This window comes from Aotus nancymaae, unplaced genomic scaffold (genome assembly GCF_030222135.1).
Source record: "Aotus nancymaae isolate 86718 unplaced genomic scaffold, 86718_ANA_hifiasm-v0.15.2.pri h1tg000012l, whole genome shotgun sequence".
NCBI classification, from domain to species: Eukaryota; Metazoa; Chordata; class Mammalia; order Primates; family Aotidae; genus Aotus; species Aotus nancymaae.
The window spans coordinates 40,444,839-40,471,842 of NW_026988423.1; the positions used below are offsets into that span (position 1 = coordinate 40,444,839).

The 27,004-nt window shown below is 42.2% G+C and overlaps 1 protein-coding gene across 1 annotated transcript; it reads left to right on the top strand.

The window, feature by feature from the left end:
• Positions 1–357: 357 nt before the first annotated feature.
• On the top strand, positions 358–6,437 carry LOC105715021 (BTB/POZ domain-containing protein KCTD7-like). Its single transcript, XM_064375296.1, has 3 exons — positions 358–389; positions 4,714–4,892; positions 5,995–6,437. Exons 1-3 carry the CDS (start codon positions 358–360, stop codon positions 6,285–6,287), a joined length of 504 nt encoding a protein of 167 aa, XP_064231366.1. The 3' UTR covers positions 6,288–6,437.
• Positions 6,438–27,004: the final 20,567 nt, after the last annotated feature.

A 27,004-nucleotide genomic window follows, 5' to 3' on the forward strand; every position in this document is an offset into this window, starting at 1 on the left:
TCTCCAGCTGCCTACAGAACAGGGCAAGGAGCTGTCTGCAGATAAGGGGCAGGCCAATTCATAGATGTGTCCACGGTCAGCTGGCATCCCATAGCTTCCACTGACAGGCTGCTGTGCTCTGATGCACCGGGGCTTCCACCGGTCTTAATGTGTGTGATACTATCATGTCAGCACCTGAAATGACACTCAAGAGAAGGGAAAACATACCAGGCATGGTCGCTCACGTTTGTAATCTATCTCAGCACTTTGGGGTACTGAGCTGGGAGGATTGCCTGAGCCCGGGAGTTTGAGGCCAGCCAGGGCAACAGTGAGACCTGCCTCTACAAAAATAAAAATAAAAATTAGCCAGGAGTGGTGATGTGCGCCTGTAGCCCCAAGTGCTCAGGAAGGTGAGTTGGGAGGATTGCTTGAGCCCTGGAGGTTGAGGCTGCAGTGAGCCATGATTGTGCCACTGCACTCCAGCCTGGGTGACACAGTAAGACCCTACTTCCAAACAAACAGTAAAAGCAAGAGAAGGGAAAAAATGCTGGGTGTAATGGCTTACACTTGTTATCCCAGCACTTTGGGAGGCCAAGACGGGAGGATTACTTGAGGCCAGGAGTCTGGGACCAGCCTGGGCAACATGGTGAGACTCCATCTCTACAAATAAAAAATAAAGAGGAGGGAAGGTGAAGTATTACTGGACACCAAAGATAGCTTCTAGGAGGCAGGGACTAAGGTAGTGCCAGATCCAGGAGCATGTGGTATGTGGAGTCCCAGGACAATGGATAGAAGCCCTCGCGGGCTGGGCTAGGTGATGCTCTTGGGAAGCAGACAGTGTTGTGCTGGGATAGCAAGCCCTATACACACAGTGTCATGGGAAAATGAGCAAAAATTTAGAAGTAATCTCTGCAATTGGGAAAAAAAAGTCATCAGTCACAGTGGTGCTATTTTTTGTGCACTGTCATTGGGAAAATGATGTGGTTTGAGGGAAAGAGCACAAGACCATAGATTGCAGAACAGGGCCCCACTGCCAGCTCCCCCCACTGATTCCATTGCTCCACGTGAGCTCTAAAACCGTTTTCCATGGCTTTCGTCCTCTCGGCTTCAATCCTCTCATCTCTAATACGGAGCAAACACCTGGATTGGGATGAAGTATCTTTGGAAAAGGTTTAAAGAGCTCCATAAATGTTAAGCGTTACTACTCCAAAATGACTCAGAAAGTTGTCATCTGTGTGGAGAGGAATAAGTGTAATTCCACATGGAGGGGGTAGTCTAAAACAACTTGGAGAATACCTTTAGATGCAGATTTTGGGGTCAGCGTTGCCAGAGGAAGGAAGCATGGTGTGTAGCAGTGGTTCCCAGACTTTCAGTAGTTTAAAAAAAAAAAAAAAAAAAAGATGAAAGACTGATATAGGGTTGTTCTCCTTTAATTTTGCCAAGAAGTTTTTTTTAAAAATCCTCTGTTGTTACTGTCACTTAACACTAAAACATGGAAAAACACCATCTCAACAACAAAATAGCAACCAGGTGTGGCACTCGTCTTTAGTCCCAGCTACTTGTGAGGCTGAGGTGGGAGGATCACTTGAGTCCAGGAGTTGGAGGCTGCAGTGAGCCATGATCTTCCTACTGTGCTCCAGCCTAGGCAGCAGAGTGAGACTGTCTTTTTTTTATTTTTTTATTTTTTATTTTGAGACAGTGTCTTGCTCAGTTGCCCAAGCTGAGTGCAGTGGCATGAGCACGGCTCACTGCAGCCTTGACCTCCCAGGTGCAAGCAATTCTTCTGCCTCAGCTTCCCGAGTAGCTGGGACTAGAGGTGCGCACCACCATGCCTGGCTAATTTTTGATGTTTTGTAGAGATGAGGTCTCACTGTGTTGCCCAGGATGTTCTCAAACTCCTGGACTCAAGTGATTCTCCTGCCTCAGAATCCCAAAGTACTAAAATTACAAGCCACACTTGGCCGAGACTCTGTCTCCTAAAAAAGAACACAAAACCTTTCCCAAGAAAGGACTTCTGACAATCTTACACCCAAACAATTGAAAGACTTCGTCTCAGGTGCGTGTTTGTGAAATGAGAAATAATTATAGCTGCTGCATAGGCTTGTCAGTGAGGATTACGTAAAGAGCCTTGGTGTGACCCCTAGCCATGTCCTTTTCAGAGTATGTGGCAGGAACTCTTAGCTCCTTCAGTCTGACATTGGAGATGACTAGAGACCTTGAACCAAACGCCCGGGGAGGCAGAAACTCTCCAACCACAACATCTCTGTGCTGGCCTCCAAGTAGGATTGCCCACGTTGTGCTAAAGCTCATTTTTTTTTTCTCTTTTTTCTGGGAAAGGTCATTTTTATTCTCAGAAAGGAGGACCTGGTCAGATAACTTGCTTGGAAGCATCTAGGTTTCCCCAGTAGGCTATCAGCTGCCTCAGTGCTGAGAAAACAAAGTGTCACATCGCTCTGCAGAACTATAAAAAGATGTTTGTTTGCAGGCTGCTCGCGGGAGGAAAACGCTGGCCCCAGCTGGCGGCTCCCACAGCACTCTTAGCTAGGTCTTTCCCCAGGGTTTTGTTTTTCAGAGCTCACCAAGGTTTGCTGAAGATCTCGAAGTTTGGGGAGGGGATTTGAGTTTGACTTGAGGTGGAATTGCCCATGCCCAGGTGGCTACAGCTAGAGAGTGACAGCGCCAGGCAAGGGCATGGCAGAAAGCAGGAGATGGCGACATTCATACTTTGGCTGATGAGCTCCTATGACCTGTGATTCATCAGTGCAGATGAAGTTGTTGAATGACTCAGATAAAATGGGGGGTTTAAGGCATTTCTCAGGGTGCATTTCTTGCTATGCAGCTATGTACCCCCAGCACCCACCATGAAGGCTGCTTGGGCCTCCACCTGGGGTCTTTCTTGTCATTGGCTTGCCACAGTCTGGTCTAAATGCCTCTGCTGAAGCTGGACCATGGTGGATATGGGTGTAGAGTCAGCCATGACTGGATCTGATTAATACTTAATAGTAATACTTAGCAAGTGTTAGCTGGTGTTGTATTAGGTCATAGACGAAGCTCTTAATGAGGTAGCAGCATAATCTTCAGGTTTACTCACTCTCTTCCACATGTACCATTGATTTATCTGATGACTCTTAGCACTAAAGAATCTTAAAAGCTGGTGGCTCGCACCTATGTTCTCAGCTATTAGGGAGAATGAGGCAAGAGGACTGCTTGAGCCTAGGAGTTAGAGGCTGCAGTAAGCTATGATTGTACCACTGCCCTTCAGCCTGGGTGACAGAACAAGACCCTACCTCTTAAAAAATAAAAGAAAAACAGAATTCGTAAAGTAAATTAGAAAGCCTGAATTTTTTTTAAGAATATGTAATATGTGATTTTATTCAGCCCTGGAACCAGTTTGTTCAGGCATTAGAGTTAGGCATTTAATCTGCTCTTCATAGCTACAGAGTAATACTAGTAGCAAGGATGGGGAACACCTAGAACTCTTCTGCATTGCTGGTGGGAATGTAAAATGCTGCAGCCACTTTGTTAGCCACATAGTTAACTTGTGACTGAACAATGCTACTCCTCATACTTACTCAAAAGAAATTTGTGCTTGTGTCCACTAAAAATCTTTTTTTTTTCTGGATGAAGTGTCAGTCTGTCACCCAGGCTGGAGTGCAGTGGCATGATCTCAGCTCACTGCAACCTCCACTTCCCGGGTTCAAGCAGTTTCCCTGCCTCAGCCTCCCGAGTAGCTGGGATTACAGGTGTGTGCCACCACACGTGGCTAATTTTTGTATTTTTACTAGAGATGGAGTTTCACCGTTTTGGCCAGGCTGGTCTCCAACTCCTGAGCTCAGGTGATCCTCCCACCTCGGCCTCCAAAAGTGCTGGGATCACAGGCGTGAGCCACCACACCCAGCCTAACGGTCTTACATAGGGATGTTCATCCCAGCTTTACTCATAATAGCCAAAAACTGGCAACAACCCAGTTTTTGGGTTGTTTTATTATTTTATTATTATTATTATTTATGTAAGAATACCTCTTGTCAACAAGACAACAGGGTAAATATAGTATATTCATGTAAAGCTATACTTAAATAATAATAATAAATTTAAAAAACTACTGGTACACACAATATGGTGGATAAATTTCAAAAACATTATGTTGAAGGAAAGAAGCCAGGTAAGAAAGAGAACATACTATATAATTCTATTAATATGAATTTCAAGAAATGGCAAAACTAATCTTTAATAATAGAAGGAGAAGTTAGAGTGGTTGTTTCTGTAGGGATTAACTGGGAAGTGGCACAAGGAACCTTAAGGAATGGAAATGTTTTATCTTGATCTAGGTGGTGGTTGGATGGGTGTATTCATACTTACAAAAAAGATTGAACTATACAGTTAATATGTGTACATTTATTGAATATTTCACCTCAGTTTTAAAGCTATATATAATACCTAATATTATACCTAATAATAGTAATTGTAGTGCCTACTGATAACAGCAACTAATAACACTTATTGAGGCCTTACTCTGTGCCAGGGATTTTCTAAGCACTTAATTCCCTAATACATTATGAGGTTTTATTGGTTTCTCCAATTTTACAGACAAGGAAACTGAGGCATGGAGAGGTTAAGTTCATTTACCCAGTGTAACGCTGTTGGCAGTCTGGTTTTAGATTCTGTCCAACCACTGTGTGGCACTGCCCAGGAGCATGAGCTCCTTCTCACTGATGCTCTTTCCTTCCTGCTCAGAGATGTGCTGAATTTTCTGCGCTCAGGGGACCTGCCACTCAGGGAGCGTGTTCGGGCTGTGTACAAAGAGGCCCAGTACTATGCCATCGGGCCCCTCCTGGAGCAGCTGAAGAACATGCAGCCTCTGAAGGGCGAGAAGGTGCGCCAGGCGTTTCTGGGACTCATGCCCTATTACAAAGGTGAGAGTCAGCTGCCCAGGACGGTGGGTATGAGGAAGGAGGTGTACAAGACATCTGTGAGTCTTTAGGTCTCTATCAGAACACCAAGGACAGCATTCATCCAGATTACTCAAGATGGGAGGGAGTGTTCTCCCTCCTAGTCAGACTGGGGTGATTCAGGTTAAGGTGGGCCTACCTGGCCTATGACAGTCAGGCTGGGGCAATTCAGGTTAAGATGGGCCTACCTGGCCTATGACAGTCAGGCTAGGGTGAGTCAGGTTAAGGTGGGCCTACCTGGCCTATGACAGTCAGGCTGGGGCGATTCAGGTTAAGGTGGGCCTACCCGGCCTATGACAATCAGGCTGGGAAGATTCAGGTTAAGGTGGGCCTACCTGGCCTATGACAGTCAGGCTGGGGCGATTCAGGTTAAGGTGGGCCTCCCTGGCCTATGACAGTCAGGCTGGAGAGATTCAGGTTAAGGTGGGCCTACCTGGCCTATGACAGTCAGGCTGGGGCGATTCAGGTTAAGGTGGGCCTCCCTGGCCTATGACAGTCAGGCTGGAGAGATTCAGGTTAAGGTGGGCCTGCCTGGCCTATGACAGTCAGGCTAGGGTGAGTCAGGTTAAGGTGGGCCTACCTGGCCTATGACAGTCAGGCTGGGGCGATTCAGGTTAAGGTGGGCCTACCTGGCCTATGACAATCAGGCTGGGGCGATTCGGGTTAAGGTGGGCCTACCCGGCCTATGACAATCAGGCTGGGGTGATTCAGGTTAAGGTGGGCCTCCCTGGCCTATGACAGTCAGGCTGGAGAGATAAGGTGGGCCTACCTGGCCTGTGACAGTTAGGCTGGGGCGATTCAGGTTAAGGTGGGCCTACCTGGCCTATCCGTCCCAGTCAGCAAATTGTGTTTCAGGACAGCCCTCGTCCCTTTGGTTTCCCTTTGCTGTGCAGAACCATGACCCTTGTTTGAGTTTGTGGCCTTCATTGACCCCTCGGTCCCTCCCCCGGGAAATCTGTCTTTCCTCTCCTGCATCCTGCCATCTTCAGTACTGTTTCTCTGTGCATCTCTGCCAGCCTGTCCTGCCCCTTCACTCCTGTGATGGATGTTGTGTTCACCCTCATAGACCACTTGGAGCGGATTGTGGAGATTGCCCGGCTGCGTGCGGTCCAGCGGAAGGCCCGCTTTGCCAAGCTCAAGGTCTGTGTCTTCAAGGAGGAGATGCCCATCACCCCCTATGAGTGTCCGCTCCTCAACTCCCTGCACTTCGAGCGGACTGAGAGTGATGGGCAGCTCTTCGAGCACCACTGTGAAGTGGACGTGTCTTTTGGGCCCTGGGAGGCTGTGGCTGATGTTTATGACCTGCTGCACTGCCTGGTCACGGACCTCTCGGCCCAGGGCCTCACCGTAGACCACTAGTGCATCGGGGTGTGTGACAAGCACCTCGTGAACCACTACTACTGCAAGCGCCCCATCTATGAGTTCAAGATCACATGGTGGTGAGTAGCCCTGGGAGGCAAGAGTCCCATCAGGGAGGATGTCCACCCTGCTTGGTGGCGCTGGGAGTAAGATCCCTGAAGGGACTGCTGGCTGCCCCAGAATCTGCCGAGGTGAGGACCGAGTCCTGAGGCACAGCTCCCAGGGGACAGAGGTGCAGCTCCAGTCTCCCTGGCTGCACCTCAGGGTCGGGCTCAGGGCTTGCAGCTGCAGGGACTGGGGCCTGCACTCCCCTGGCCTTTCCTCAAGGTATAGTCTTTCCTTGAGGCGATAGCTGTGGCTTGACCAGGAAGTCCCGAGAGGTTTTGTCAACTTCTTGACCTTGCAAGAGAGTTTCTACCCATTTTAGAGCCACGTTACCAAATCGATGTAGGCCTATTCACTTCCTCAACCCTGTTGAAGGTTATTGGTGTGGACATGGAACATGATGGGGGATTTACCTGACTAGCCACCCCATAGCCCCTGGCTGGAGAAGAAAGAGCATCTTCTGTCTCATGCACTCCATCTCCTCCAGCAGTAGTCCCCCACATTCTTAAAATGTGGAAAGACTTCTTTTTCTGGAACATGTTCTTCACCACCTTTTGGAGATTTAATCATAGCTGCCAAAGCTATGCACCGAGTTGGCCTTAGAAAAGCACAATGTTTACAGCCCCGTCTTAGGGCCACTGCTTCTCCTAGCTTCCCCACCTTCCTTGCTTGCAGGGTCATCTTCTCACAGGGCTGGAATGCAAATTTCAGAGGCTTCTTTGGAAGATTCCCTAAGTCAAGCAGACAAGATGCCTAGATCTTCTGTTACCTTTGACATGTAACATCCTTTTTAGAGGCTCAGAACACCTCCTTGGCTGCTGTCTCATTTGTTAGAATCCAATTTGTGGTGAACCTCTTTGGAAGGGGACTCCCTCTTTAAATGCTGTTGCCCTCTCCTGCTAACATTATCCTAGAAGAGCATCTGTTCTGAGAAGATAAAGGAAGGGCTAGGTGAGAGGCACAGCTATCCTAGGAGCCACAGGAAGACAGAGAAAGCTTCCCTTTTGTTTTACTCCTCACATTTCAGAAATAGAAAAAGATCCCCAAGAATCTGTTACTACAGCATTTCCTTCTTGCTCTGTCTATAGCCTGGGCCAACGAGTGAGGGTCTGGACATGCATCTCCTAAAAGAGGAGTTATGTAGCACCACTGATCACAACATAACATTTCCGTGCTACATTAAGGGTGTCTCTCTGTAATCCTGATTGTACCTGTCTCGGCCAGGCCAGTCTTGAAGTCCTATCCTCAGACTCTCAAAGTGCTAGGATTACAGGCATGAGCCACTGTGCCCAGCCAAGAAATCTGCTGTTTATATTGAGAATTTTGTATGTGATGAGTTGTTTTTCTCTTGCTGCCTTCAAGATGGTCTGTCTCTGGCTTTTGATAGTTTTACTGTGATGTGTCTATGTGAGATCTCTTTGAGTTTTTCCTTTTTCATGTTTATTGAGTTCCTTGGAAGTGTTGATTTGTGGTTTTCATGGAATTTGGAAGGTTTTCAGCCATTTTTTCCGTAACTATTATTCTTTTTCCTTTTTCTCTTTTCTCCTGGGATTTCTATTATGCATACATTGGTATGGTTGATGATTTCCCACAAATCTGAGGGTGTGTTCATTTTTCTTCACCAGTTTTCTTTCTGTTCTTCAAACTGGGTAATTGTTGTCTTTCATCTGCCTGCTTAAGTCAGCCATTGACCCTCTCTAGTAAGTTTTTTATTTTAGTTCCTATACTTTTCAACTCCAGAATTTTTCATTTGGTTCTTTTCTAAAAAATAATTTCTATCCCTTTCTTGATAAAGATTTAATTCCTATTTGGTGAGAAATCCTCCTCGTAATTAACTTTCTTGATTTGTGATCTATTTTAGTTCTCTGAAATTATTTATAGTAGCTTGTTTAAAGCCCTTGTCTAGTAATCCAACATCTGGGCTTCCTCATCTGAGCTTCTTGTTCCTATTTGTGTCTCACAATTTTTTTTTTTTTTTTGGGAGAGAGAGCCTTGTTCTGTCACCCAGGCTAGAGTGCTGTGGTGTGATCTTGGCTCACTGCAACCTCCGCCTCCTGGGTTCAAGCATTTCTCTTGCCTCAGCCTCCTCAGTAGCTGAGATTACAGGCACCCGCCACCATGCCCAGCTAATTTTTCTTGTATTTTTAGTAGAGACAGGGTTTCACCACGTTGGCCATGCTGGTCTCAAACTCCTGACCTCATGATCCACCCGCCTTGGCCTCCCCAGGTCCTGGGGTTACAGGCATGAGCCACCGTGTCTGGCCAATAATTTTTTGTAGAAAAGTAGATATTTTAAATAATATAATGTGGCTACTCTGGAAATCTGACCAGTTCTCTCCTGAAGTTTGTTGTTGCTATTTGTTTTGTGACTTTCTGGAATTAATTCTGTAAAGTGTGTATACTTTTTCCTGTGTAACCAGTGATGTGTCTGCTTGGTAGCTTGGTGGCCTGCTAGTAAGTGGACAAATTTCCTTAAATGTCTTGAACCAATAAATCTTGTAGCCTTTCCCGAGGAGGATATTGTATGCTCATTTATATGCTCATTAAGAAAGTGTCTGTGTGTGTGTGTGTGTGTGTGTTGTGGCACCCTTCGATGCAGCATTAGTTTATAAATGTGCCTTAGCATTCATTTTTTTCTGCTTGTATAGAACATCAAGGTCAGCCAGCATTGAAAGATGAGAGCCTAAGGCCGGGCGCGGTGGCTCAAGCCTGTAATCCCAGCACTTTGGGAGGCCGAGGCGGGTGGATCACGAGGTCAAGAGATCGAGACCATCCTGGTCAACATAGTGAAACCCCGTCTCTACTAATACAAAAAATTAGCTGGGCACGGTGGCGCGTGCCTGTAATCCCAGCTACTCAGGAGGCTGAGGCAGGAGAATTGCCTGAACCCAGGAGGCGGAGGTTGCGGTGAGCCGAGATCGCGCCATTGCACTCCAGCCTGGGTATCAAGAGCGAAACTCCGTCTCAAAAAAAAAAAAAAAAAAAAAAAAGAAAGATGAGAGCCTTCTCAAGTGTCTTCAGGTCATGTACATGCCTTCTAGATTCTCAGGAATATGTTACAACTTTTCTAAGCTCTCCATGGGCATGTCATTCCTCAGTTTTTCATATTTATTTTTTGGTTTTTAAAATTTATTTTATTTATTTATTTTTTTTGAGACAGAGTCTTGCGCTTTCACCCAGGCTGGAGTGCAGTGGCCCAATCATGGCTCACTACAACCTCCACCTTCCAGGTTCAAGTGATTCTTCTGCCTCAGCCTCCTGAGTAGCTGAGGTTACAGGCACACACCGTCACACCCAGCTAATTTTTGTATTTTTAGTAGAGACAGGGTTTCACCATGTTGATCAGGCTGGTCTCAAACTCCTGGTCTCCTGATCCACCCACCTTGGCCTCCTAAAGTGCTGGGATTACAGGCATGAGCCACCGCACACGGAGAGTATTTTTTTTTTTAAATCATTGTCTTGTTTGCCCCAACTATTATTACTACGGTGGGTAGTTGTGACATTAAACAATTGTCTCTAATTATTTTTAACTAACTCCCTGGGGATAGAACTGTTCCTATTCAGGGAACTGTAATTCAGGTCAAATAAAAATAAGCCCTGAGAATGGAGCTTTTCCAGGGAGCTCTTAGGTTAAATGGTGAACATTCATTGAGGATGCTGTTTCGTGGGTATCTCCTAATCTGTTCTGCCCCCTTAAGTGGCTACTGGGCTGGTGATGTTCATAACTACCATGTTTGTGAGGGTGTTAATTTTTAAGTCTTCCTCAGAGAGGGGGAGAGAAGAGTGGGGCAAAATAAAATGTCCAAAGCTCATTCTGTTTACTGAGAGTTATCCATTTTTCTTGTATAAACATTCCTTGGATTCTTATAAGCCTTTGGTTAACTTTCAGAATTCTGAAAAAGTGGATTTTGACCATTTTTTTTTTTTTTTAGTGTTTTCATGGCTTTCATGGAGGAGTAAATCTTTGGAGGTCCTCACTCTGCCATCCTGGAACTGCTTCCTCCTGCCTTTGCTCACGTTTGTGTAGTAGAAAAAGTTATATTTCAGCAAGTTTGTTTATATTTTAGCAAGTTCGTTTAGGTCACTACTGACAGCTCAGAGTATGACAACATACTTTTTTTTTTATGTTTTGCTATTATTTCCCTACACTCTGGCTAAGTTGATTACATAATATTTCCTTAATACGTGTTATCCCCTTCCACTTTGGGACTTTTTGTTATGTTGTTTTCTTTGCCTAAAACACTCTTTTTCCCCTCATCTTAACAGTGGGACTACTGCTTATCCTCTTAAGATTCTTTTTTTTTTAAGATGGAGCCTGGCTCTGGTGCCTAGGCTGGAGTGCAGTGGCGTGATCTCAACTCACTGCAACCTCTACCTTCTGGATTCAAACGATTCTCTTGCCTCAGCCTCCTGAGTAGCTGGGATTACAGGCCCCCACCACCATGCCAGGCTAATTTTTGTATTTTTAGTGAAGATGAGGTTTCACCATGTTGACCAGGCTGACCTCGAACTCCTGACCTCGAGTGATCTGCCCACCTTGGCCTTCCAAAGTGTTGGGATTATAAGTGTGAGCCACCACACCTAGCCCCTCTTAAGATTCATTCTGATGTCATTTTCTTCATGTAGCCTTCTCTGAGCCCATGGATGTGAGCCTTCTTTGAAATGCCCATATGTCTTCGTTCATGCCTTTCATATGGTCTTTTTATTATTTTTATCATGGCATATATGGTTAGTTTCTTGTCTTCTGTCCCTGCTAAGTTGCTAGTTCTTTGAAGGCAGATGATAAATCATACACATTTATATGCTCATTAAATATGTGCAACATTTAATAGAAGTGCATGAATACGATTTTCTACCTTGTAAAAATTAAATAACAGTACATGGTTGTACATATGGTATATTTTTATAATTATTGGAAAGGTATAAGAAAAAAATGAAAATTCAATTTTGCCCATAGAAATTGTTTTAATAGTGGTTTCTTTCTTTTTTTTTTTTTTTTTTGTTTCATTTTGTTTGTTTGTTTGAGACAGTTTTACTCTGTCTCCTAGGCTGGAGTGTAGTGGTGGGATCTCAGCTCACTGCAACCTCTGCCTCCCCAGTTCAAGCAGTTCTCCTGCCTCAGCCTCCTAAGTAGTTGGGACCACGCCTTGCTAATTTTTTTCTTTTGTGTGTTTAGTTGAGACAGGGTTTTACCACCTTTGCCAGGCTGATCTCGAACTCCTAACCTCAAGTGATCTACCCACCTCAGCCTCCCAAAGTGTTGGGAGTACAGGCGTGAGCCACCACACCTGGCCATGATAGTGGTTTCTGATCAAAGATTTGATGCCCAGCTTTTCATAGAGAACATCACAGAATTCCAGCTCCAAGTAACTTTGGGTTGGAGGTGTAATTTCCCACAACAAACCAGGGGAACCTACTTTCATATGAGAGTGACTAGGCTAAAGCAAAACTAAACTGGGGAACTGTACAGAAAGGTAGAGCTATTTGCCAGGCTAGTTTCTAGCTCTGTATATATCTGTTACTTCTTGAGACCAAAGCTAGCTCTTCATTCTTAATCTCTCCCGGATGAAGTCTTCAGGGACTTGCAGAAAGTGTGCAGATATGCATCCTGCTCATTTATGTAAGTAAAGCATAATGGCCGCATGGACTCAGAGTTTTCTTCGGTTTTTCTAATTAGATCTGAGGTGGTCATGATAAAATACTTCTGGAGAAAATACAGTTCAAAAGCTAGCTATATTTTTAAAAACTGTATGCTAATGAAAGCCTTATAAATAATAGCCGATGGTCTTAAATTTACTTCATTTGCACCATAATTGTTGCATACCTGGCTTTTTGTTCGTGCCAAGCCTGATAATGATTGGGAAGTACAATGGTATACAGTCAGACCTGGGTTCCAGCTTGGTGAATAATTTGTAGCAATATATTAAGGAAGTTATTTATCCCTTCTGAGCCTCAGTTTCCTTATATGTAAAATTCTAGAACAGAAATGTTTCTTTATCTTATGATTCATTGCAGCAAGTGTAAGGGATTGCAAAAAAGTCAGATTTTGATTCATTCATTAACAGGAGTGTGACGTGATGATAGAGGCAGATGAAATAGACTGATCAATAAAGAGAGTGATTAGAAGAGCAAGGGCCAAAGGGAAAAAATAGGGGGTGTAGTTTGTATTTTTAGTGTTTTTAAAGGTCGTCAAACCATATTATAACACTGGAACCAGAAGAAAAGACTAATGTTGTAATCCTATGAAAGCGTTAGCTGTCTGGAGTTTTACTGAGACAGTTTTAGCAGGATTAGTCAATGCATATTTATTGAGTGCTTAAAATGCTTGTAGTATATTGTTATATACTATGGGGAAACTGAATACTTACAGAATCTAATTACAGCCATAATTACCTTACTGGCAATCTAAAATTCATTAATTCATTCAAAAGTCTCTAGTTTCAAGGAGCTCACAGTCTACCGGAAAAACAAAGTAACCATGTAATGTGAGACGTGATATGATAGGGTAAGTACAAGGGCACTTAGGACACTTGTGTCATATGTGGCAGAGAGCTGTCAGGAAAGCTGCACAGGAGAGATGGCACTGAAGTGGAGTGCTGAAGGATGAGTGAGAGTTATCAGGCAGAGAGACATGCAAGAGCTGCAGTGCGTGCAGAGACTCAGACAAGGAAGGGATGCTTCAGGTGGATGACGGTGGCACTGGGTGAGTGTGTGGGTAAGTGTAGGGGTGGAGGGTGGTGAAACAGGCTGAGGGGGTAGACAAAAGCTGGGTCAGGAAGGGCCTTGTATTAATGTTATGATGAGGATTTTTTGAATTTTTTGAAAAAAGAAAGTCATAGAAGAGTTTTAAGCAGGAAAACACTGTAAGTATATTTGCATTTTAGAAAGATCATTCCTGGCTGGGCGTGGTATCTCACGCCTATAATTCCAGTGCTTTGGGAGTCCAAGGTGGGTGGATCACCTGAGATCAGGAGTTTGAGACCAGCCTGGTCAACATGGTGAAACCCTGTCTGTACTAAAAATACAAAAATTAGCTGAGCATGGTGGTGCACGCTTGTAATCCCAGCCACTTGGGAGGCTGAGGCAGGAGAATTGCTTAAACCTGGGAGGTGGAGGTTGCAGTGAGCCGAGATTGTGCCACTGCACTCCAGCATGGGCAACAGAGTGAGACTCAGAGAGAGAGAGAGAGAGAGAGAGAGAAAGAGACTGAGAGAGAAGGGGAGAGAGAGAGAGAGAGAAGCGGGGGAGATGTGGGGGAGAGGAAGAGAGGGAAGGAAGGAGGAAAGGAAGGAGGGAAGGAAGGAAGATCATTCCTGAGATAACAAGTTAGTGATTGAAGGAAGTCCTAACTCAGACCAGTTAGGACGCTGTGGAGTTCTTGTGATAAAGGAAGAGGGTGAGGATTAAAGTGATTTTTTATCCTAATTGTCAGCAGGGAAAAAACAGAAGGAAATCAAGTAAAGGGAGATGAAGGAAGAATAATTGATGGGACTTTACCAGTTACTCATGGAGAGGTTAAGGAAGAAACTACATAAAGGTTTCCTGGTTTTGAGCTTGAGAATCAGAAAGTGGTTTATTGACCAATGAAAGAAAGGGAAGAGTTGAAGAGATTTACCAGGGAAGGTGGGTTCCATTCAGTATTTGTCAAAGGGAGAGATTTACTAGGGAAGGTAGGTTCCATTTGGTGTTCATTAAATGGAGAGATTTACTACGGAAGGTAGGTTCCATTTGGTGTTTGTAGAATGAAGAGATCTGGGGAAGGTAGGTTCTATTCAGTATTCATGGAATGGAGAGATCTACTAGGAAAGGTAGATTCCATTTGGTGTTCATGGAATGAAGACATTTACTAGGGAAAGTATGCTCCATTTGGTGTTTGTTGAATGGAGAGCTTTACTAGGGAAGGTAGGTTCCATTCGCTGTCAATGTAACATGCCGGTGAACATCCAGTAGAGTTGTCCCTTAGCCTTTAGGTGATCAAGTCTGAGACTGGGATGAAGTCTTGGCTGCACATCACTTCGAGTCATTAGAGTATAAGTGGGAGCTGGCTGTAGATGAAGCAGGTGAGTGCAGGAGCGTGAGTGAGGGGGTGCAACACTGTAAATTAATCTTTGGTCACTGCTTTGTGATGTTTGCTTTTGAAACGTAAGTTTGAATACATAGTTGACTTTTTTTAACCTGGCTTTTCTCTTTTGTGTCATTGATTACTCTTAGTATTCTAACAGTTAATATCTGTGGGACTCTTCCTTTCCAAAGACTTGGAAAAACCTTTTCCTCTCTGCTATGGATTTTGTAATCATTTTATTGATTGCAAAATACCTTGTTGAGGCAGTGATGGAAATTGCAAAGTTGTTTTCATCGTTTCCAGATTACTTTCTTTCTGTTTATTCATAGTCCCTTGTTTCATTTTTTATATTTATTTGTTGACTGTTTGCTTTGTTTCAGATGACTTTATAGGTATTTTAAGGAGATTTAAGAAAGGTTTCAGTAGTTGCTTATTCATCTATAAATTGCTTGCTTTATATTTTATCTGGTATTCTTGTACCTACTGCATATTAAATGATGAATGGGTTTTAATTTGTGATTTAAAGGAACTTAAATAATCTAGTGAGGTAAACTAACCACAATACAGTGGTATGTGTGCCAACTGATGTGTTTTTAACTGTGTGCTTTGAGGTGACAGAAGAGGAAACAATTGATTTTTGTGAGGGGAAGATGGAAAAAGAGCAGCCAGGGACAGGTTGACTGAGGAGATATGTGTGAAAGAGAGAAAGTGGCATGGTGCTGGAGGCAGCACTGTGAGCAGAGGCTGGGTGTCGGGGGGCCTGGTGTGAATGGGGAATGGTTCTCAGGGGATCAGGCTGCATGGGAGGAGTGGCGGGAGGTGAAGGTGGAGGTGGAGGATGAGCAGGAGAAAGTGTAGGAAGGGTGCCCCGGGCCCCTGTTCTTTAAAAGCCCCTTCACATGCTTTCCACGTGATTGCCCCGCAGCTCTGTGAGAGAGAACTTGCAGGTGTCCCTTTTTCTTTTGCATTTTCTCCCCGGTCTGTCTTCTTCCTTTCATAATTTCTACTCTAATTACTTGTGAAGAAGGGTTTGATTATCATTATCTCTATTTTATGGATGAGAGAACTGATGCTCAGTGATTTATCTAGTGCCGTGTGACTGAGAAGAAACTCATTCCGGACTAGAGCCCAGGTCTTCTGACTCTAATACACCAGGCTTCTTTTACATTAATTCAGTGCCATCTTCTCTTCTACTTTTTCTGTTCAGTTACTTTTCATTCTAAAGGTTATGAGGGACTGGGTGTCGTGGTTCATGTTTGTAATTCCAGCACTTTTGGAGGCTGAGATGGGAGGATCACTTGAGGCCAGGGATTTGAGACCAGCCTGGGCAACATAAAGAGGCCCTGTCTCTATAAAATGAAAGAAACAAAGAAAAAATTATCCAGGCATGGTTGCATGCCCCTGTAGTCCCAGCTACTTGGGAGGCTGAGGCGGGAGGATCACTTGAGCCTAGGAGTCGGAGGCTGCAGTGAGCTACATGCCATTGAACTCCAGTCTAGGTGACAAAGCAAGACCCTGTCTAAAAAAAAAAAAAGTTACAAGGTTGGTAGAAAAATGGCATAAACTTGAGTTACTGAATGAGAGTATATTACTTGAACAAATTTGCTTTCTGTTCTTGTTATGGGTGGTTGAAACAGATTAGTAAACATGAGGTTGATGAATCTACAAGAGAAATAGTTTAGCCAACAATGACTTCCTGATTTATAGGTCTGAGAAGTTTGGAACTTGGTAACTTAAATTTTTTATTTTATTTCATTTTAGCTCTTTTTATGAAAAATTTCAAACATATCCAAAATAGAGATAGCTATATTGAGCCCTCAAGTACCCATCATCCAGCTTCAACAATGAACTCATAGCAGTCTAATTTCATATATGCCCTTCACACATGCCTGCTCTCAGATATTCCTCAAGCAACACCGAGACATCATTTCATTTAACTTGAACCTTTACGAAGGTTATGCTTGAGTTTAACCTGTGCTCCTGTCTCCATTTGTCATCTAGGCATTAGGTCCAGTTCTTGGCATGGGGTTTTTTGAAGTTTACTGCTCCTTTAAGAAGTGAGTCCCAGCTGACTTTCAAAGATTGTCAGCTGTGTATACCATATTCTTCTTGCCATTTGCTGCTCGTCAGTGGGTCTAGTGCCAGCCCCTAATGTGCAGCTAGGAAAAGGTGTTCCCATGTTGGTGCTCTGACCATGAGCTGACAAGAGAATGGATCTTCCAACAGTGGTTTCATTTGGGTCAGATTTGAAGTTTCTACTGCATGGCAAAGCTGTCATTCAAAATCAGTCTCTGTGCACTTATTCATTGGCAAGTTCAAGCATGTGATATAATCATTTTTCCTTTTGCTAGCAGGCTAGAAGTAAATGGAGAAACCAGATACAGTCTGGACTTTAGCCAGCAGGCACAGTGGTGTTGCCTGTTGCTGTTTGCCACATTGGTTGGCCTCACAAATGGGAATGAGAGGCAAGGAACCGGTGATTAACAAAGGAAAGAAAGTTTTAACGGGGGTTGTTACATTCCTATAATTGATCTTTTGCTAGGACATTTACCGGGATCTCTTTGGACCTAGAATATGGCCACTTTCCTGATTATAACAGCAGGGTGTGCTGGACGTGCTCTTGACTGTGTACCTGGGCCTGTGTGTGTGTGTGCACTGGGTGTTGGGCATGGCCTTGCTGACTACTGACCTGTGTACCTCTGCTTTTGCTGACTGATCCTGTTTTTGGTTAGCACTCTTACTTTATAAAATTTGCAAATATGTAAGTTTAGAAATGTAATGTCAGCACTCTCTTCTCTAAAGCGTTATTTCTGGGAGTCTGTTTCATTTGTCCTGCTGGGGAAGAGCAGTCCTATTAATAGTGATTCCTCAGGTATGTTTATTGCAGTGTTTCAGTGCTTTTTCTTTCCCCTGGACATAACACTGAGCCTGAACATTCTGGTGTTCCTTTTAGATCAGGCTTAGCTCTGTAAATGTCCTAGTTGAGAAAATATTGATCTGCTTGTCTGAAAATACAGCAAAGTGGAATTTAAAAGTAATGGAAAGAGTGCCAGGCATAGTGGCTAATGCTTGTAATCCCAGCACTCTGGGAGGCCTAGGTGGATGGATCACCTGAGATCAGGAGTTCAAGACCAGCCTGGGCAACATTGTGAAACCCTGTCTCTACTGAAAATAGAAAAATCAGCTGGGTGCGGTGGCACATGCCTGTAATCCTAGCTGCTGGGGAGGCCAAGACAGGAGAATTGCTTGAACCCAGGAGGCGGAGGTTGCAGTGAGCTGAGGTCATGCCATTGCTCTTCAGCCCGGGCAACAGAGCAAGACTTAGTCTAAATAAATGAATGAATGAATGAATGAATGAATGTATGTATGTAATGGATAGAGGCCTCTTTGTGTGTGTGCATGCATGTGCACACATGCATGTAAACATACTTACATGCACACAGTGTTTCAGTATATAAGGGTAATGGTCAGACCAGCTTTTACTGTACTACTTAAATCAAAGGTCTACCTTTTTTAGAATTTGAGAAGGCCGGGTGCGGTGGCTCACACCTGTAATCCCAGTACTTTGCGAGGCTGAGGCAGGTGGGTCATGAGGCCAGCAGTTCAAGACCAGCCTGGCCAAGATGGTGAAATCTCGTCTCAACTAAAAATACAAAAATTAGCCAGGTATGATGGTAGGCACCTGTAATCCCAGCTACTCGGGTGGCTGAGACAGAGAATTGCTTGAACCCAGGAGGCAGAGGTTGCAGTGAGCCAAGATCACGCCACTGCACTTCAGCCTGGGAGACAGAGTGAGACTCCAACTCAAAACAAAACGAAAAAACAACAAATAAGAATTGGAGAAGAATTAGTATGATGGTGTGAGTGGAGCCTTAAACTCTATAGTTTCTCTCTCATCTAGAAAAAGATACTTCCCAGTTTGGTTAGGTACCATGTGTTTTATAGGCTCAGTATACACTGTGAGCTGGTGCTCTGGTAGAGGACAAGACATAGACAAAGTCTCTGGGCTTCAGGCATTCAACATCTTTTGGAGTAAGTAAAATAAATATGATACAATGAAAAGTGACCTCTGAAGAATAGGTAAGATTTAGAGAAGTGATGACTAGAGTGTGCTGCTTAGGGCTCAGTTTGTACATCTATAAAATGAGAGCATTATAAGGCCGGGCGCAGTGGCTCACGCCTGTAATCCCAGCACTTTGGGAGGCCGAGGCGGGCGGATCACGAGGTCAAGAGATCGAGACCATCCTGGTCAACATGGTGAAAACCCCATCTCTACTAAAAATACAAAAATTAGCTGGGTGTGGTGGCGCAGCCTGTAGTCCCAGCTACTCGGGAGGCTGAGGTAGGAGAATTGCTTGAACCCAGGAGGCGGAGGTTGCGGTGAGCCGAGATTGTGCCATTGCACTCCAGCCTGGGTAATAAGAGCGAAACTCCGTCTCAAAAAAAAAAAAAATGAGAGCATTATATGTCGATGATCTAACAACCCCTCTTAGGACTGATTCTGCAAGTTAAGAAACCTCCAAAGAGAGAAAATTAGGCTTCACAAGCTTAGTGAAAAATAGTAAGAATGTTTTTGGAGAAGCCAAAATCCCCCTTTTTTTTTTCCTTTTTAGTATCCTTTCAAGGTCTTTGATTATTTACTTGTATTCAGGTATCTTGAAGGGGCTATGGAACATACTCTCCCCCCATTAATTAACATACATTTAGCTAATGTCTTTTAATGTTTGATTTAAAATACAGCAGAAATTAAAATGTGAAGAAAATCACCCAAAATTGTGTCATTTGACAACTATCAAGTATACTTGAATATATGGCAAGATTTTCTTTGCCCTAAATGATCCCTTAGTAAAGAGGGAGTTGCTGTCATTTGAGTCCTTATGAAACCTCTGAAGGTTAGGGGTGCCTTCTCAATTACTTTACTTTGAACAGCAGACTCCTGTTTTGGGATAATATGCTATTATCATCAACTTGTGTTCCTTTTTGGATGCCTGTGGGGATTTCCTGACAGAAGCAGTAGAAAAAGAGGCAGAGAAATTTAACAGTTTGGTATTGGATGCCTTAAAATAAACCTTTAAGCAACCATGTGGAAAACAGATACCAGGCTTTAAGCAGAGGAATGGCACAATCTTGTTTTTTTTATTTTCTTTTAATTAATTTAATTTTTTAGAGCTGGGATTTGGCTCTGTTGCCCAGACTGGAGGGCAGTGCTGCAATCATGGCTCACTGCGGTCTTGACCTCCTGGACATGAGCAATCCTCCCACCTCAGCTTCTTTTGTTTTATTAATAAAAGGACCCCTCTGGCTGCTGAGTTGAGAATAGACTCTCGTGGGCAGAAGTAGAAGTAAGAATACCTGTCAGTAATCCTGGTGCAAGATGCTGGCAGTGGTAGTGGGTGTGTTGAGAAGCAGTCTGATTCTGACTTTATTTTGAAAGTAGAACCAATAGAATTTTTTTTTTTTGGTTAGATTTGGATGTTGGGTATGAGAAAGAGATGAATCAAATATTTATTAAATCCTTTATAATCAAGCACATTTCACCATCCTTTACCTAACAATTCCTCTTCTAAAATTTAGTTTAAGAAAACAGTCATGTGTGCAAAGATGTTTATAAATACAGGAACAGTTATCATAGTAATATATCACATCACAGTAATGAAGATTTAAAAACAAGCAAATAATAATAGAGAATCAGCCAAATAAATATTGGTAAATCCTTCCAGTAGAGTATTAAATGATCTACAAGTATGTTTTTGGACAAGAAAATGCATTACAAATTTATTTCCAGTTTTTGTTTTGTATGTATTTTGCTGGGAATTTGAGGTTTCTTTTTTGCTTTTCAAAATTAGTTTTGAATACTGGGAGTATTTTAATGGGAAGTTCTTAGAGGGTATCAGAAACTATTGGTTGCTGCTTTAGTCATATAGAAGCCTTGCATGTTAACTTTTGATTGGTGAATATTTTGTATCTCTAATATCAAAGGTAGTTATCTTGTTTTCCTACAATTGAATTGTTTCTAAGATAATTTTATTTTCTTGCTCTGTTTGAGCAAGTCTCTGGGCTTCAGGCATTCAGCATCTTTTGAAGTAAGTTAAATATGATACAGTGAAAAGTTGAGTCACTTATTACGTGTTGCATTCTGACACATATCAGAAGTTGGCAAGTTAAGTGCAACTTAAAATAGTACAAAATTTTATCAAAAAGCTTTGCCAGTTCAGAGTAGTTATTTATCTTTTCTTACGTATCATAGCTGTAACCCCCCAAATAAATGGAATAAACTAGAAGAATCATTCCTATATAACTGAAGGTTGAAATGAAATCAACCATTGTTAGCTTATTGCATCTATGAGAACACTTCTCTTTGGTTCACTGAACGAGTTTGGTTTGCTTTGTTCAGATTTTAAATGAATTTTTATTTAAGTGTTCATAAGATAGGAAATACAAGACTATTTTTCTAGGATCATTTCTCTGCTGTAAATTATTCATTTCATATATCTCTGTCACCACTGAATCTATTATCTGTTTGATCAGAAACGTTAATAGGAAAATTTAGGATCACAAATTCTCCTGTTCTTGGTTCTCTCCTACGATCTGTCTTTCTCCTTCCCCCATGTTTTCCCTCAAATCTCTCCTGATTTAAATTTTTTTAAGTTACTACATAATAAAATTTTTGGTGCACAGCGCTGCGATTTTTGATACATATATTGAGTCATGTAACAGTCACGATACAGAATAGTTCCGTCATCCCAGTTATATCCCTTTAGAGTCACACAGTACCCTGGCATCCACTGATCTACAGTTTTGTCTTTTTGAGGATGTTTTATGAATGGAATAATTTTGAGACTGGCTTTTTTCACACAGCAGGGCCTTTGAGATTCGATTCATCCAAGCTGCTGCACATATCAAGAGTTTGTTCCTTTTTATTGCTGAGTACTATTGCAGCAGTGGATATGTCACACTTTATCCAAATTACCTCATTGGATAATTTCTCGATTTAGATGGGTATGAGTAGAGCTGCTATAGACATTTATGTACAGATTTTTGGTGAACATAGGTTTCATTTACTAGGATAAATGCTCAGGAATGCCATTGTTGGGAATACCATTTATTGGACTCTGCCATACTCATTTTCATAGTAGATATAGCTCTCATTGGTCATTCCCAGTAGCAAAGTGTGGGAGTTCCAGTTGCTTTTTTTCCTCATCAGCACGGGTATTGTCAGTATATGTTAGCCATTTTAATAAGTGTTTAGTGTTTTTTAAGACAGTTTTATTGAGATATAATCCACGTGCCATAAAATTCCCTACTGTCTAGGTTTAGAATATTTTATCACTTCGGAAGGAAACCCCATACTTATTACTAGTCACTCCTCATCTTCCCCCACCCTCCAGCTCCAGGCAACTATTAATTTTACTGTCTGCAGATTTGCCTATTCTTGACATTTCATATAAATGGAATCACACAGTATGTAGTCTTTCATGAGTGACTTCTGTCACTTAACATCTTTAAGTGATAGAAGTGGATGCAAGGTTCATCCATGTCGTAGCATGTATTTGTTCTTTTTAATGGCTGAATAATACTGCATTGTGTGGATAGATTGCATTTTGCTTATCCATTTATCAGTTTATGGACATTTTGGTGGTTTCTACATTTTGGCCATGAATAACAATGTTGTGAACATACGTGTATGTGTTTTTATGTGGAGATGTGTTTCAGTACTCTTGGGTAGAATTGCTTTATCACATGGTAACTCTATTTATTTATTTTGTTTCTTATTAAAAATATATATTTTTTGAAACAGGGGCTCACCCTAGGCTGGAGTGATGGTGCGATTATGGCTTACTGTAGCCTCAACCTCCCAGGCTCAAGTAATCCTCCCAGCTCAGCCTCCTGAGTAGCTGGGAGCACAGGCACACACCACCATGTCTGGTTAGTTTTTAAATTATTTTTTGTAGAGATGGGGTCTCACACTGTGTTGCCTATGCTTGTCTCAAACTCCTGGGCTCAAGTGACTCTCCCACCCCAGCAGTAACTCTGGTTACTATGGTTAACCTTTTGAGAAAAATTGTCAGTGTGTTTTCTAAAGTAGTTGCACCATTTTACAATCCCTTCAGCAGTATATGAGGGTTCTAATTTAACCACATTTTGCCAACATTTGTTACTGCCCGTGTTGTCACATAGTGGGTGTCAAGTGGTATCTCATTGTGATTTTGATTTCTGTTTTCCTAGACTGATGATATGCAGCATCTTTTCTTGTGCGTATTGACCATGTGCATACACTCTTTGAGGAAATATGTATTCTGATCCTTTGCCCATTTTTAAATTGTTATTTATCTTTTTATTGTTGAATTGTAATAGTTCTTTATGCATTCTGGACAAAATCCCTTATCAGGCATATAATTTGCTGATATTTTCTCCCATTTTTTCAGTTTGTCTTTCACTTTCTTAGTGTGGCGTCCTTTGGAGCACAAATTTTTTAAATTTAATGGAGTCCAATTTATCCAATTTTGGCATTGTTGTTTGTAATTTTGGTGTTGTGTCTAGGAAATCACTACTTAACCCAAGGCCATGAAGATTTACACCTTTGTTTTGTTCTAAGAACTTCATAGTTTCAGCTCATACATTTAGGTCTAATTCATTTTGAATTTATTTTTGAGAATGTCATATGGTAGGTATCCAACTTCATTCTTTTGCATGTGAATATCCAATTCCCTGAGCACCATTTGCTGAAAGACTTTTATTTCCTCCCTGAATTGTCGTGGCACCCTTGTCAAAAATCAATTTCCCATAAGCATTTTATTTTTGGATAATTTTGTTCTATTCATTTATATGTCCAGTTTTATGCAAATACTACATTGCCTTACGATTATAGCATTTAGTTTTGAATTGGGAAGTGTGAGCCCTCCACCTTTACTCTTTTTTAAGATTGTTCTGGCTAGAATGAGATTTTACAAACATAAATTAGGAGAAAGTAACTCCTTGCTTGAAATATACAATAAGTGATATCTGATTACATTTATCATAAAATTTCATATCTCTAACTTGACCCATGAGATTTATGATCTGACTTCTGCCCAGTTTCACCTTTTGCCCATTTTCCCTTTTGGTCACTGCCTTGCAGCTTCATTGGCCTACTTCCTCTGTCACCCAGGATGAAGTGCATTGCCACGATCTTGGTTCACTGCAACCACAACCTGTCTCCTGGATTCAAGCAATTCTCCTGCCTCAACCTCCCGAGTAGCTGGGATTACAGATGTGCACCACCACGCCTGGCTAATTTTTGTCTTTTTAGTAGAGATGGGGTTTCTCTGTGTTGGCCAGGCTGGTCTCAAATATTTGACCTCAGGCGATCCACTCACCTTTGCTTCCCTAAGTGCTGGGATTACAAGCGTGAGCCACTGCACCTGGCCTACTTCCTGCTTCTTAAAATGCCTTCCCATTATATGGCTTTTGCATATCCATGTACTTTTTCTTGGAATGCTCTTCCCTTCACTAATTTCCTTCACTAATACTTTTCACTAATTCCTACTCATTCTTCAGGTCTTAGCCCGAATGCCATTTTAAAAGAAAGACTTTTTTTTATTTTTAAAATACTGATTTATCTTTTCCCAGTTAAAAAAGCAACAGAGAAGTTCCTCAGAGCAAGTTTGAAAACTAAAGAAAAGCATGGCTACAACCCCTCCAACACACAAACAGACACACACGCATACACACACGGAAACCACAGTACAAGCATTTTATATTGTAGTGCCATCAAATGCCAGCTTGTTATTCGTCCTTTGTGTTTTTCATTTTTGTCTGTTTAAAAGCCTGCAGAATTTTTCATGGTTGGAATTGCCAAGATATGTCCAGATGGGGTCTATTATCACTTGTTTTGCTCTGTAGATGTATAGACGCTCACATTGATAGAGTAGTGTCTGCTTGCATTCAGGGAAGTGTTTTTGTTTTTTTTTTGAACCTATAATATAGTTTTACTTTCTTTAACCAAAATGTTATTCTGTAATAGGGTTTACTCTTCTCTGTTTTCTACATTATTCTCTTTTCTTGCCATTGTTTCCTTTTCTTTCCACTTGGCGCCTTTTGAATTGAATATTAGGATGACATTTTAAGTGTATCTTCTAATATAATGGATACAGTGTTCTGCATAGACATTTTAATTCTATATTGCCACCAATTATTATTATTATTTTTTGAGACAGAGTCTTGCTCTGCTGCCCAGGCCAGAGTACAGTGGTGTGATCTCAGTTTACTGCAACCTCCACCTCCCAGATTCAAGCGATTCTCCTGCCTCACACTCCCAAGTAGCTGGGACTAGAGGTGCCTGCCACCATGCTCAGCTAATTTTTGTATTTTTAGGAAAGATGAGCCTTCACCATATTGACCAGGCTGGTCTTGAACTCCTGACCTGTGATTTGCCCGTCTCAGCCAATTATCTTAAAACTTTTTTCTTTGCAGTTTTTTCTTATTAAGCTAATGTTTTGATATCAACATAGTCTGTGATTTTTTGTTGAAGCTTTATATAGTGCTTGGCATAGAACTGTGTGCTCAAACACATATTGAATGAGTGATTAAAGCATTATACACATGAGTAAACAAGAACCAGATCTTAGTTGCTGTATTCTACTGAGACTGTCAAAGTATTTTTCTAGCATTGTATTCCTTTACCAAAAAAAAAGCTGTATTGAAGTGTAATGTATATAGTATGTGAACCCCCAAAATCTGAGACAGGTATCAGTTAATTTAGAAAGTTTATTTTGCCAAGGTTAGAGAACGCACCTGTGACAACCTCAGGAAGTCTTGATGACATGTGCCCAAGGTGGTTGGGATACAGCTTGGTGTTACACATTTTAGGGAGACATGAGACATCAATCAATATATTTAAGAAATATATTGGTTCGGTGTGGAAAGGCAGGACAACTTGAAGCAAAGGCAAGAAGACTTGATGTGGGGCAGGGGCTTCCAGGTCACAGATAGGTGAGAGATAAACAGTTGCATTATTTTGAGTTTCTGATTAGCCTTTCCAAAGGAGGCAATCAGATATGCATCTACTCAGTGAGCAGAGGGGTGATCAACTTAAAATTACAAAGTTTTTCAGAGCTTATATGCCTTCTAACCTATATGTCTGCCTGTAGGTGTGTATTCATCTGAAAATATAAGGGATTAACTTCTATTAATCTGTAACTAAGGTCTGAGTCCTGAAGACCTTCTTCTAGAGCCTTAGTAAGTTTACTTAATCTAAATGAGTCTAGTTGCTGGGGTGATTACCCTTATTTTGTCTCCTGCTAAATCACAGAGTTTTGGGGAGTTCCTTCAGATCTCCAATAAACTTGTTTGTGGAGGCCTGGGAAGTTTCTTCAGACCCTTAGTAAAACTTGTTTAATCCTAAATGGGTCCCGTTCATTATTTTGTCATGCTTTAAGGCCCAGGAAAGGCCTAGGCAAAACTATTGGCTGATTTTGTTACATTCCAGCCGTTGTATAAGGGCACTGGCTTTTTTTTAGCCTTTAATATTTAACTTCATCACCCAGTCAGTACTGAAACAGTTGTTATGGAGGCCTGTGTTAGTGAGAACTGGACTGCCACAGTCTTGACTCCAGATTCTGCTGGGTAGCCGGCTGGACACACAGGCAGGGTTTCTATGTTTTTGTCCTTTCTCAGGAAACCTCAGTCTTTGCTGTTAGAGGAAGCCTTCCTGTATTATAGAGGGTAATCCACTTTACTAGAAATCTGTTCATTTAAATGTTAATCACATCTAAAAGATGACTTCACAGCCATATCTAAACCGGTGTTTGACCAAACAACAGGGCACCGAAGCCTGACCAAGCTGACACATAAAATTAACTGTCACACTTGCCTTCTGAGGATTCAGGGTAAATTATTTTGGTATAGGTGTGGTCTGGTTGCTGTCTGTTTCCCACTGTATACCCTTGCTCTTGCTAAACTACCAGCTCCAGCTGTTTGATATCCATGCTTCTACTTTTGCACATCTGTGTCTTTGGTCATAGTGTACCTGCAGCTTAGAGTGCTTCCTGTGTCCAGATCTTACCTGTCCTTCTGAAGATTAGATCACAGATACTTATACAAACACTTTGTAGCCTATACACCAGCTCTCCTAAATTACTTCTTATTACCTAACTATGCTGTGTTCTGTCTTGCCATTGTGCTTTTGCACACAAGTTCCTTTGGTTAGAGTATCCCTCCCTCTCACTTTATTTTCTTTTCTTTTTTAAAGAGACAGGATCTCAGTATGTTGCCTGGGCTGGTCTTGAACTCCTGAGCTCAAACGATCTTCCCATCTCAGTCTCCCAAAGTGCTGGGATTTCAGGCGTCAGCTGCTGCACCTGGTCTTTCTCTCCTACTTTCTGTAAAACTTTTACATCTTCCTCAGGTGGATTACATGCTCCTTTTCATTATGCTCCCATTGCCCCTTTGCATATTTCCACTGAGGCACTGATCACATTTTATTGACATCCTTTACATATCTGTCTGTCAAAAGACTTTATTTTCCAAGAGCAGAGGTCAATATGTTGTTGTTCTTTTCAAAGCTTGTCCT

Excerpts from the sequence above, each read along its gene's own strand:
- LOC105715021 (XM_064375296.1), top strand. The coding sequence starts at position 358 with ATGTGCGCCTGTAGCCCCAAGTGCTCAGGAAG. Across the intron at positions 390-4,713 it reads AGCCCCAAGTGCTCAGGAAG|AGATGTGCTGAATTTTCTGC; the intron begins GTGAGTTGGGAG and ends CTTCCTGCTCAG. Across the intron at positions 4,893-5,994 it reads ACTCATGCCCTATTACAAAG|ACCACTTGGAGCGGATTGTG; the intron begins GTGAGAGTCAGC and ends TCACCCTCATAG.